Source organism: Dreissena polymorpha, chromosome 6, assembly GCF_020536995.1.
Source record: "Dreissena polymorpha isolate Duluth1 chromosome 6, UMN_Dpol_1.0, whole genome shotgun sequence".
NCBI lineage: Eukaryota > Metazoa > Mollusca > Bivalvia > Myida > Dreissenidae > Dreissena > Dreissena polymorpha.
In genome coordinates this window covers 36695535-36708337 of record NC_068360.1, presented here as the reverse complement: position 1 = coordinate 36708337, position 12803 = coordinate 36695535, and the positions used below count along the sequence as shown (strand labels likewise).

Genomic DNA, 12803 nt, shown 5'->3' with positions numbered 1-12803 from the left:
GGTTTGCTGTAAGTAAGTTATGTACACATGATTATGTTGCAAATCGATTCGAAAGTATTAGCACCATGCATGTCATTTAGAAAACAAAATGAATGGTAATCAGGTTTTAATGGAATTAACATGTTAATTGAAAACATGCTTATTATACAAAGTTTTTTGCCTGAAACGTTAATTGTTATATTATCTGTACAGGGCTTTTACAAAGTATATGACATACAGAGAAACACAGAAGATTAACAGAAGTTTAACAGGGCTGTTGTTTCAGTGCATTCGAATTTGAACTCGTATGTGTTTTATGCATAAGATGGTTTCATCCGTACTCGGACAAGAAGCAGCAATGGGATGTAAGAATGACGCTAAACTTTTATCTATACATAACGGATCCCTGCTGTTGCTGAATGAGTCAATGTCCCCCGGGTACTACTTCACCTTACCCCGGGTACTTAAGTATACTTCACCGTTCACCGATTTTCAAATGATAATTTTGGGTACCCCGGTATACTTACAGATACCCAGTCTTTCTTAATAAAAAAGTCGTACCAAACTTTGTTCGTACCCATTTTTTCTCGTTCCCAATTTTTTTAGTACCCACATTTTTTTGTAACCAAACTTTTCGTACCCAATTTTTTTCGTACCCACTTTTTTTTCTTACCCACAATTTTTGAACCAACATTTTTTTTCGTACCCAAATTATTTTTTGCATAAATTTTCGTACCCAAAATTTTCGTACCCACAGTTAGTTTCGTACCCATATTTTTCTCACCAATTTTTTTGTTCGTACCCAAATTTTGTTGGCATAATATTTTCGTACCCGCATTTTTTCGTATCCAAAATGTTCGTACCCTCATTTTTCACAGATGGGTACGAAAATATGTAGATACGAAAATTGTGGGTACGAAACTAATTATGGGTACGAACATTTTAGTTACTAAAAAACTGTGGGTACGAAAACATTTTAATCAGCAAAAAGATGGGGTACCTGTAAGTATACCGGGGTACCTAAAAGTATCATTTGAAAATCGGTGCACGGTGAAATTTACTTCAAAGTACCCGGGGTACGGTGAAGAAGTAGCCGGGGGACCTTGACCCATTCAGCCCCACTGTTTGGTTCGTTGTTATTCATTGATTATAATTATTATTTCCTGTATAAATACCACACATCATTAACATCTCTTTATCGATGCAGATACGTGTGATACGTTATCATTCAGTTCCGGTCAAACATTTCAGACTGAGAACACGTATATTACTCTGCAACCGACCCGTTCGTTTCAAAACATCAAATCAAAACAATCGAAAATAGACAATGTGTGCAATGAAAAAAAGGCAATGGGAAAAACATTTAAATGAACCATTCTACAGAAATCGGACACTTTGTTTCAAATGTTTAAGCATATTGCAATACATTGTGATGTATTAATATTAGCTTGGCATATTTTGAAATTCTCATTATATATGCCAATGTTTTTAGTATTAACATTCACTATTATTTATTATATTGTATTAATATTATTTATTATATTATATACCATATTATTATATAATATATTTATACACTGAATTATATCAATCGCTGTTTTTTTAATTTCATTTTGACACATTTGATAAATGCTGCCTAAAAATAATACGGAATAGTTATTATAGACAATAAAAACAATGCATAAAAGAAACCAATATTTTTTTGAGCAATAAAGTATGCAGAAAGTGATTTCCTTTATTATACTTTAATGCCACCAAAATACAGAAGCAGGCAATATAAAAATGCGCAATACATATAACGTTTATAAAAAAAACAACAGATTACGCAAACATAACAACTCCGGGAAAGTTTTATATCGAAATCAGTAAAAATAACATATGGTTTAAACCGACAGCAACGTAGGATCACGACAAAAACACAAATGGACTATTTTATATTAAACGATTCAGCTATGTGCAGCTGTATAACAGTTCTTGGCATTGGTGACAGACCTGTTTACCCTACCGATTGCTTCTCGGTAGTATGGAGGGCATCTCTCAGTTGTTTGGGGCTGTTGTCAGTAGTTTTAAACTTTTCAATCATTTTGAGCATTAGAACACCATGACTGGGTCACATATCAGTTCAACGGTACATACAGCATTAGATGAATTTACTTGCTAATAATAAAATCTCTTAGGTGATTTTTTTTTTGCTTTGATGTTTTACAGCCTGTGCCATTTGGATTAGGAAAATTAGCGCGATAAACCATGAAATTGGAAAAAAAAATGCGATAAACCATGAAATTTGTAGACATTAAGCATTATACATAAGAATGTAAGTAACAAAATTAAAATTGCTTTTAAGTGCGTGTTTGAAAGCATTTTATATTATAAAGTGCTGCTTCAATGTCTTCTTAAAATGAAGACAATATTTAGATAATATCCATCCACATGCATATTAAACTTGTAATAATCTATAGATTCTTAAATACACCATTTGATCATAAGCTCTTTAAGAGTAGCTATTAATTTAATTCAGTATTTTTTTAATTAAATATCATAAGCCTTATTAAAGGGGAAAACATAAACAAATATTGACAAACATCCTTTAGTGTTCTTGTTGTGTTAATGATGTATTAAATGGAGTTAGAATAATATATTTTTTTTGTTTACCTTTCAATATCTTGCACTTGACAACCTTAGTTCAATGCTATTTCATTAAACTGTAAAGCGTTACAAACATAATAAAGCAGAATATGCATATGAATCTGATTATACACAGATCAACTAACATATAAATCGAATCATGTTTGTCTCTTTCCATTTTCGAAAGATACTCATCTTATTATAATAAATGCTCTAACTTTGTGAGTAGACTAAACTCCAATTTTCGAACACTCGTTTCTGTGACGCACATTCACTGTGCAGATTTCTGATAAATATTTTGGGGGTTTTAATCTCAAACGTAGTATGTTGCGTTAATTGACACACACATTGCATTTTAACCTTATGACCATATGATATCATCCGTTGTTAATTTGAATGTTTTTTATTATTTTCGCCGTTAATCGCAATTTCTCGTCTGCTTGCCGCCAGCTTGGACGTGTGTAAAAACAGGCGTGCTCAATCCCAATACATCGACTATCGTCGGTATTCTCCGCAATAGAAAGAGAGATGTGTATATTCGATAGCAACGTAAAATTGTATTTATTCGGCTAAAGGAACCAATACGCAAGTCAGTTCGGTGACGACTCGACAAGCTCGATCAACACTCGTTCCCCGGGAGGCTTAAATTTCAACGTTTTTTACTACGCAAGCGCCAAAATGATTATGATTGATAAATTATCCGTTCAGACCAAAAATAAGCGCAAGTACGATTAAAATCTGAAATTTGACCATTTTGATCGATGGATCCGTAGTTTTTCAGTACAATCCGTAGTGCGTAGTTTAGCCAAATAATCCGTAGTAACTACGGCGAATCCGTAGAAATAAACAGGTATGTGATGAGTACAAAAATTAATTCTGAAAAAAAAACTTTAAGCAAAACATTACACGAGAAAAAATATCTCCGATCCGTAACATTATATTTTAACGCACACACGGTTACTGTGTAAAAAAAATATTATCATTTACTTGACTAAAAACGTAGCTATTTTATCACACTTTGTTACGTTTGTATGTTTTCAATGTTTCTATAGACAACGACTAAAGTCACCGATCGTTCTCACCAATTCGATTACCAGTTCTTGATTGTGTTAATTGAATCCATTAAAAATTGACACAAAAAGCACATTCACTATTGTGATTTCGAACGCGAGCCATCCATTATAACGTAATGATGTATTTATCATTAATGTATAACATTATTAAGAATAGTTCGTGAAACTATTTGTATTTAATTGTATGCTCAATAAACACAATTTCATTATTCTAGGAATATGTCGGCTAATGACAAAATGTATATAACATTCACAAAAGTAGTGATAATATTAAACTATACCGACAAATGTATCAACATATATTAGTATTATACTTTAACATATATTATTTCAAATTTAAGAAGTATCTATACATTCAGATATGTTCTAGATAAAGTACTGTTTGTGAAAGCCGGCGACCAAAAGCCGTATCGCAATCTGATTCGGCGACGAATGGCATCCAACATGAGACCGTGAAAGAAAAAAAGTCTCTATAGAAATGGCCATCGTACTCGATGGCAACATTGTTCTAGGTGACTCGCATTTGTTCCCGGCTTTGTAAATGGCAGATAATAATGTACCGCTATCGGATTGAAGCGGGCTCAGTAATCAGCTGCTAAACAGCTCCAGGTTTCACATTTTCTTGTATTGTATTAAGTGGAAAAACGAGAGAACCAGGATTTTAGAACTTGAGTTGCAACAAACATTCCACCACCCAGCTAACGACAGGAGCAAACACGTGTGAAATTCACTTTCACAAAGAAGGAGTTATAAACACATGAACCAATATGTTTTCGACATCAATTTAATAATATATATTAAGTACACCAAAATGCCTTTTATAATGATGATGATGATGATTACTGTGATTATAATTGTGCAAATAGCTATTATAAAATGTATACAGAACCACAAGCAACATAAATCAGTTTTTACGATACATTTAAACAACTACGCCCCGTTACATAAACGTGTTATTTAATTATATATTAAATATTGTATTGCTAACTAATCATAATATTAACAGAGTGAAATAGAAATAAATGCGTGTATAACTATTTAATATATTTTCCACTAATAATGCATTAAGCTTTAAAATGGGGTTTTATTACTTGTATAACACGTATAATTTGTAACCGGGCATGTTATATATTATTGAAATTATATTTAAAATAACGGTTTAATAGCATATTAACAGCGCACACAGATCATTAAAACTTAAATGCTGGTGATAATTTGTATAACCGCAGTTTCCTGTCGCCATCACAGTTGTTTGATACTGCCAGAATTGAAGTTTTCCTGTTCATACAAAGGCTGAATGGGAACTTCATATCCACTGGGTAAGTTCCTATTACGTCACCATCAACAGTTAGGTGTACGATACAATGCTTCTTGGTACTGCACACTAGCACCGTGCCACCAGGCCCAACACAGGCACCGCATGGTTTCTGTATGTTCTCATCAGTTACTCCTCTTGACCTGGCCTTCACGGTGTCGTACATGTACACTGTGTTAGCGTGGAGGTCAGTCAGTACCAATGTGTTCTTACACTGAACATACGTACTTTTACTTTCACCAATCTTGTATGTCTTACTTGGAAACTCCACACGATCAAAGTCAGACTCCACACCATCCACTGTTATCATTCTCACTAGACGTGGATCTTGTAATGTACTCACGACCATGTTTGATCGCGTGATGCAGCACATTGAGACGAACTGGGATGATGTGTTCAGTTCAGTAATCAGGCTGATGACATTGTCCGGACTGACGAACAGGAGGCACGCTGTCATGTTTGCTACAGTAACTGCAAACTCATACTTTGATAAACAAACGACGTCATAAGCATATGTCTTGAATTTATACGGAATTCCTTGTATCTGGAGTCGCTCATTAAATATGAGACATTTCATGTTATGGTTATCCACGGCAATCAGCCTACCGTCCGGCATGAAGTCCAGTCCAGTGATCAAAGGTTCCACCTCATCACCTTCAGCCTGTTTAAGATCCACAGAAACAAGCTGCTGTAGAGTGAGTTCCTGGAAGAGATCTGAAGAGTCTTCTGATGAGGGGGGCGCTGGAAATAATAATAATAATTATTATAATAATAATAATAATAATATTAATAATAATAATAATATTAATAATAATATGATGCTAATAATAATAATGTTTATTATAATGTTAGTAGTAGTAGAAAAACTTCTACTAATAATAATCCGAACTGTCCAAAGAAAGCGCACTCGACTATTTTTCTGCTTTGATAATATAAATATTCTTTCTGTCAAGTGTTATAATGACCACTAAGCATATTTGGTGCTAAATATATGTAGTATTCATATATCATATGTTAAATCAAAGTAATAAAAGTGGTGGTGGTGGTGTCGGCGGCGGCGGTGGTGGTAATAGTGGTGGTGGTGGTGATTGTGGAGGTGGTGACAGCGGCGTCGGCGGTCTCGGATGTGGTGGTGGGTTTGTTGTAAATGGCCAAAGGCATTTTGTTTTTACCGATTAACATTCAGCTTGAACAGTTAAATGAATATTCATTGAAATGTTACAAAACACAAACAATAGGTTTGCATGATATGGGAGACTTAACTTCAACTGTACATCTTGCAACAGGTATGAATACTACGATATTAACTGATGCGACATAAATCTCGACCACACGGGTGACTGGAGTACACATGTCAATATTAGCTTATTCCCATCCTTATCAAATGCAATGTTCAGCCGACAATGTGTACACAAAATATTTGCAACGTTTTTCACATCTCCTTACCATACCTCTTCTTAAATATATTCAAATATGAAAGGATTCATATCTTAAAAGTATTATATGTAATAAATGTAGAAAGAAAGAACTCGATTGCTGTAACCGTCTTTTACAAACTGGCAAAAGGCAACCTAATTTGAGAATATAATGTTTAAACCTTGTATCTCGGGAAATACGTATTTGCTCTGCAGGCAAATATTCAGAAGTCAGTAATGCTTCCTTTGTTGTTTAGTTAAGATATAACGTGCCATGTATTCACTTATTACTGGGTTTGATACGAAGTAAGAAATAAAAACAAATACGAAATCAGTCTTAAACCAAATAAGCTAGCTACCAGTGTTATTATACATCGCTAATATAAATGGATGTTACCCGCTTCACGTCAGTTTACCACTGTACCAGTCATTTGTTAGTGTCCACCAATGCTGACCCTGCTAATAAGTCGAAAGGAAAGCGCCAAAATAACATAAGATGGCCATAGATTGGTGACCTAAATTATCTTTAAAATGTGAATGAAGAAAAGAAAATGTTAAAAAGAGAAGAAAATAAGACCCGTTTGACTTCAGGACATTATTGTAAAACCAAAATTAAAGAGAACCATACTACGCTTATACACAGCAAATATTATACCTACGTTAAAAACTGATTTAAAGCAATATTTCACATATGAGAATAATGATTTTTTACTAATATTTTAAAAGTACTTTTACAACCTATTTTAACGTAATATTACACCAATTGGTATTATGGTTTCAGACATCATATTTTAAGTAAGGTTGCTATAAAAGTCTGTTAAATCCATGTGACCTACTGGGATAATTCAACCTCTAGGTTCTGATTTGAATAATCTTGCGACATGACCTATATATGATAAATCATACCAGGACTTCTTGGTATCATTTTGGAAGAATGATTTTTTATTAACACTGTGACCCCGAGCTTAGACAGTTTTTATTCCAGATCTATGATTAGAAGATGCTTGTTATCGATTATACAATGCAATAATACTCCAAAGATAATAAATCCTGGGTTTCACACGTTTGACCATAAGAACTTCATTTGAACTAAAAGTTATACGATCACAACAAATGTAAACTTATCGAATATTAACATCTGGGTTTCAACTATTACCTAGACGCAAATGTTGGATCAGACGCCTACCCAACTTGGTCAGGGACAGTAGGTAGATTTGGCATGGGAGAGATCAATGGCAGAAGGCTGCAACTGCTTGAGTTCGCGAGAAGCCAATAACTCACCCTGGTCAACACGCGGTACCAAAATAAACCGTCCAGAACAGCGACCATGCATGCTCCAAGCGGTCAAGCACACTACCAGATCGACTTCATACTGGCACCACAACTGTTGAAGTCAAGAATCAACAAAGTGAACATATGAACGTTTCGTGGCGCAGACATTGGCGGTGACCATACACCATCAAGTTGAAGTTAAAGAACAAGGGCATCAAGAATAACCTTTGGATAAGATATGACTTGGAGAAACTCAAACATTCCGAGATAGAAGATATTTTCAAAGCACAGATCGGTGGCAAGTTTGCAGCACTGAACAGCATTGACAAAGGCATTGACACCATTACCACCAACATCAATGAAGTACTGGTGTCATTGGCCGAAGAAGTTATTTGGAGAGAACGAATGAAAGAACACACCATGGGTGACCATCAAGATCATGGACCTATGCGACAAAAGAACAGAGCTGAGACGTGACAAGTACACAAGCATGAAGTCTAGGTATCATCCCAGCATGTGTATTATCACAGCAAGTGTATCACCACAGTATTTAGATTATCTCAATGTGTATATCGCCCAAGCATGTGTATCATCCTCACATATGTATAACCAAAGCAAGTATATCATATTAACATGTGTATCATCCCAGCATGTGTAGCATCCCATTAATGGCATCATATATTGCATATATATATCAACTCAGCATGTGTATCACCCCAGCATGTGTATCACCCCAGCATGTGTATCACCCCAGCATGTATTTCACCACAGTATGTTTTTCACCACAAAATGTATATCACACCAGCATGTATATTCCCCCAGCATGTATATTATCCCAGAATGTATATCACTCCAGCATGTATATCACCCCAAAATGTGTATCAACCCCAGAATGTATATCACCCCAGAATGTAAATCACCCAATAATGTGTATCACTCCAGAGTGTATATCATCCCAGCATGTATATCACCCCATAATGTATATCACGCCAGCATGTGTATCTGCCCAGACTGTGAATCACCCAATAATGTATATCAGAATGTACATCACCCCAGCATGTATATCAACCCAGCATCTTTATCACCCCAGAATGTATATCACCCCAGCATGTGTATCACCCTAAAATGTATATCACCCCAAAATGTGTATCACCCAAGCAAGTGTACCATCCGAACATGTGTATAACCCAAGAATGTATACCATCCCAACATGTGAATCATCCCAGCATGTGTATCATCCCATTATTTGCATCATATATAGCATATATATCAACCCATCATGTGTATCACCCAAACATGTGTATCAACCCAGCATATATTTCAAATTAGAATGTATTTCACCACAACATGATTATCGACCCCGAATGTGTATCACTCCAACATGCATATCACCCCAGTATGTATTTCACACCAGCATGTATTTCACCCCAACATGTTTATCACACCAGCATGCATATCACCCCAGAATGTATATCACCCCAGCATGTGTATCATCCCAGAATGTATATCACCCCAGAATGTATATCACCCAAGGATGTGTATCACCACAGAATATGTATCACACTAGAATGTTTATCACACCAGCATGTGCATAACCCCAGAATGTATAATACCCAAGAATTATATCACCCATGAATATATATCACTCTAGCATGTGTATCACCACAGAATGTATATCACCCACTGCAACGGCTCATTATCTAGCCTTAAAAACAGGATGATATAAAAAAACAAACAGTGTAAGATATATTGGATGTTGTACTAATTATCGCCCGGTTTACTTAATAACAATGAATACTATGTTTTCTCATATGTCTTAAATTCTCCCATTTGAGAAAATTTACTTAAAACGTTATGATTGTACATGGACGGAACAAATATCAAATTTAGGAAGTCACCATTAGAAGTTGATGTAAATAGACTACTCACATTTATATACCATGCAAACAAATTTTCGGTTTTCTCATACTGTGATATTGTAAGAACGTTTTATTATTTGCGGTAAACATATATTATATGCACTAAACTTGAATCAATGAACTAAACCACCTCAGCATTTGTATCACCCCACCATATGTATTACCATATGATCATATTACATAACTCCAAATCATTGCATCATTGTATCCAAAGACAAGCACGTAGCTTTGACATATTCAAGTATGTGTTTTATTATGATATGGTCCCTGACTTGAACAAATGTCGAGTCGCGGATATAAGGCTGGGAGGGTGGCTGAAGATGAAACTAATAATTGTGTGTATTGTGTCATATATTTACCGGGTTCATTTGTCTGGACGGGTAGAGGATTCATAATCGCGTTTTTTATAGCGTTCTCGTTTTCAAGAAGTGTTGATAACTCCGCCTGATAGGAAACTGGGATCCTTGAGAAAATTCGATTTTTTCCATTTTCATTTATGAATGTTTCGATCCTTTTCTGACTTTGTTCAACTTGTTTTGCAACCAAATACATTTGTACGGGTGTTTTGTGATCGGATATAAACATAGATGATAAGCAATTGATCTCTTGCTTGATACCTGTAAAGGATGCTTGTGTTGTTTGTATTCTTTTAAGCTCCTCAGCCTTAAATGAACTTGCCTCTATATAGGCCTTGTTGTTCTTTTGGTCAATCAGTTTGTTGATACGGTGTTTCATTTCATCAACTTTATCTATTGTCATGGAAATGTCTGCTATCCAATAATTCAATTTGTTCTCCGAAGTTTTACAGTCTGCTATAATGTTGTCAGTTGCTGATTCCATTATTTTCAATGTCTTCTTCAATGTCTGATATTTTTCTTCGGCTACACTTGCTATTTCATAAACATGATCATATTTCCGATGCATTAACACACAGGTACTACAACAAAGCTTGTCATGGTCTTCACAGTAAAACTCAATCTTCATTCCGTGCTCTTCGCATATGTCTGTACCTCTCATCTCCGAGACCACCGATGCTGTATTCATGTCCAGAATACTAACAAGTTTATGCTTTCCTGGTCTATATATAGTATGAGGTTTTTTGCACTCATCACAAAGAAGCTCCTTACACTCCTTGCAAAACACGGTAGCGTAGTTTGAAGACTCGTTTCTGACACAGGGCTCGCAAGGTCGTACAACACATTCGGTGGTATCTTCGATTGCAGCATCTTGGCTGGAACTGGTTTGTCCACCAGTTGCCATTTTATAAGTAATAGTTAAGTGAAAAAAGTCTTCTTTCGTTTTTGAAACTCAACTTCTACTTTCGATTTCCGAACATATTTTGTAATAAATCCAGCATGAACAAACTGTTTAAGGAAAACTATAATTCCTTTTACTCGATAAAAAAAGCTTTGACAAAATTAGTGTATGATAATTTCTATTATACTTAAGTAAATTATCTAAACCAATCAAATATCCACACATGTAAAGTTGACAAAGCACTTTCGTGGGCTATCCAATATCTTCGGGATATTTTAACCTGGTACCCGACTCGTACTAAGATTTTTTATCTTGGCTTGATACTGCTAAAGCGTGACCCGACTGTGTTATGATTTAAATAAGGCTTTAAACGACTCGTTGAAAAAGAAATTGGTGATTAAAGTTTGTTAAACAGTCAAGCATATATTTGAAATAATGAATGGAACTTATCAAATAGCTTGAGCGATACAACTCGGTTAATTAGTTTGTTTCATATTTTAACGCCATACCAGTGTTACGTGAAATGTACAAATTAACAATAACATGTTTCACAAACTATTAATAATTATCCATATCGATGCATAATCGTCCGTTATACACGAAAACGATTGTTAGTAATAACTTCTCAGTAATGAGTGTTATTTTGCGAATTAACATATAATGTACCAATTGTAATTCAGAAGTAATCGGACTGCGGTTGTTATTGTTTAACCAATTATACATAGTAACAAACAATAGGGTCAATCCGGGTAATGTCGGACGGTCAGTCAACTTCGGACAATTTGTATATAAAGCAGCGCAATGTGTATTTTCAAGATAACGGTTCAGATTAAACCATTTTTTGAAGTTAACAATTGGTAAACTGTATGTCTAAAAATACAATGTGACGTAATATACAGTGTTTTTTTTCCGTAAATTCTGGTAATTAGAGCAATGTATGATACTATCCAAGTTCCCACTGATTCTTTTAAATTTAGTAGTACCCAACATTGTCCCATGTATTTTACACTCGCGAAACCAGAACAACATAGCTAGGTGCAGCTTTTTGGCGAGGAGAGTTCCTGCAAAAACATACCCGATCGAAACTACAGCCAAAAAAATCATACTTTAACTTTGAATTAGATAATCTTAAAAATAATCGTTGGTATGCTAAAAACAACAAATATAATATATGTACACTTACAACTACAACTGGCAGCCGGAGACATTCTACCGGATACAGTACTTCAAAATGACGGTTCGTTTAATGTCAGTTTCTAATTAATCTAAAGCAAAAACTACTTTGTTCAACTGTTGAAACACGTGACTGTATGTCTTCATCAAATCGTGACAATGTGATACAAAAGAAAATCTAAGGGAACTAGGTCGAGGAGTTATCAGGTTGATCATTTAAATTAAATAATCGGCGGTATTGGATTGTGAATTGTCGTGGGGAAGTGTAATAGCACTCATTTCTATGTCATGCCGAACGCACCAAATCGTAATACATGTTGCAATATTAAGAAAACGTGCGCATGGGCGAAATATTTTCTTAATACTTATTAAATTAAAACATTTTATGAATTGCACTTGTTTCGGTACTAGTTTTTGTATTTTACATAACAAATAATTCGACAAATATATCTTAAGGTGATGCACGCATGCCTATCTTAGACGGCCTAAATTGTACCGATAATACATTGCCTCTGAAAACATCTTCTTATCCCTGTGCATCGTTAGGCAATTTCGTCGGTCTCTCGTCATAATGCACGCGTCAGGCGAGTAGCAGACCACCTACTCCTATAAATATGAGGTCGATTTACATCGACCTCATATCGTTTAACGTTATTTTGCAATAGCATCGTTCCGACATGAATTCATGTCGGAAGCTTTAACGGCATCAAATTCATATAACAGCACAGAATAATCATGCAATAAATTATTAAACATAAAATATAAACATTATTTT

At 35.0% G+C, this 12803-nt stretch overlaps 1 protein-coding gene across 2 annotated transcripts; it reads right to left on the bottom strand.

Annotated features, from left to right (window-relative positions):
- Positions 1 to 4487: 4487 nt before the first annotated feature.
- On the bottom strand, positions 4488 to 12174 carry LOC127835032 (uncharacterized). Of its 2 annotated transcripts, none has more exons than XM_052361223.1 (2): positions 12039 to 12174; positions 4488 to 5733 (listed from the first exon to the last, which is right to left on the bottom strand). In XM_052361223.1, the coding sequence occupies exons 1-2, from the start codon at positions 12061 to 12063 to the stop codon at positions 4868 to 4870; spliced, it is 891 nt and encodes a 296-aa protein (XP_052217183.1). In that variant the 5' UTR covers positions 12064 to 12174; the 3' UTR covers positions 4488 to 4867. The 2 variants fall into 2 exon arrangements, with proteins under 2 accessions (XP_052217183.1, XP_052217182.1); XM_052361222.1 differs by lacking the exon at positions 12039 to 12174 and adding an exon at positions 9958 to 11179.
- Between the last annotated feature and the right edge of the window lie 629 nt (positions 12175 to 12803).

Coding starts and splice junctions, on each gene's coding strand:
- LOC127835032 (XM_052361222.1), bottom strand. CDS start 10,858: ATGGCAACTGGTGGACAAACCAGTTCCAGCCAAGATGCTGCAATCGAA. Junction 5,734..9,957: donor CGTCCAGACAAATGAACCCG/GTAAATATATGA, acceptor TATTATTTCCAG/CGCCCCCCTCATCAGAAGAC.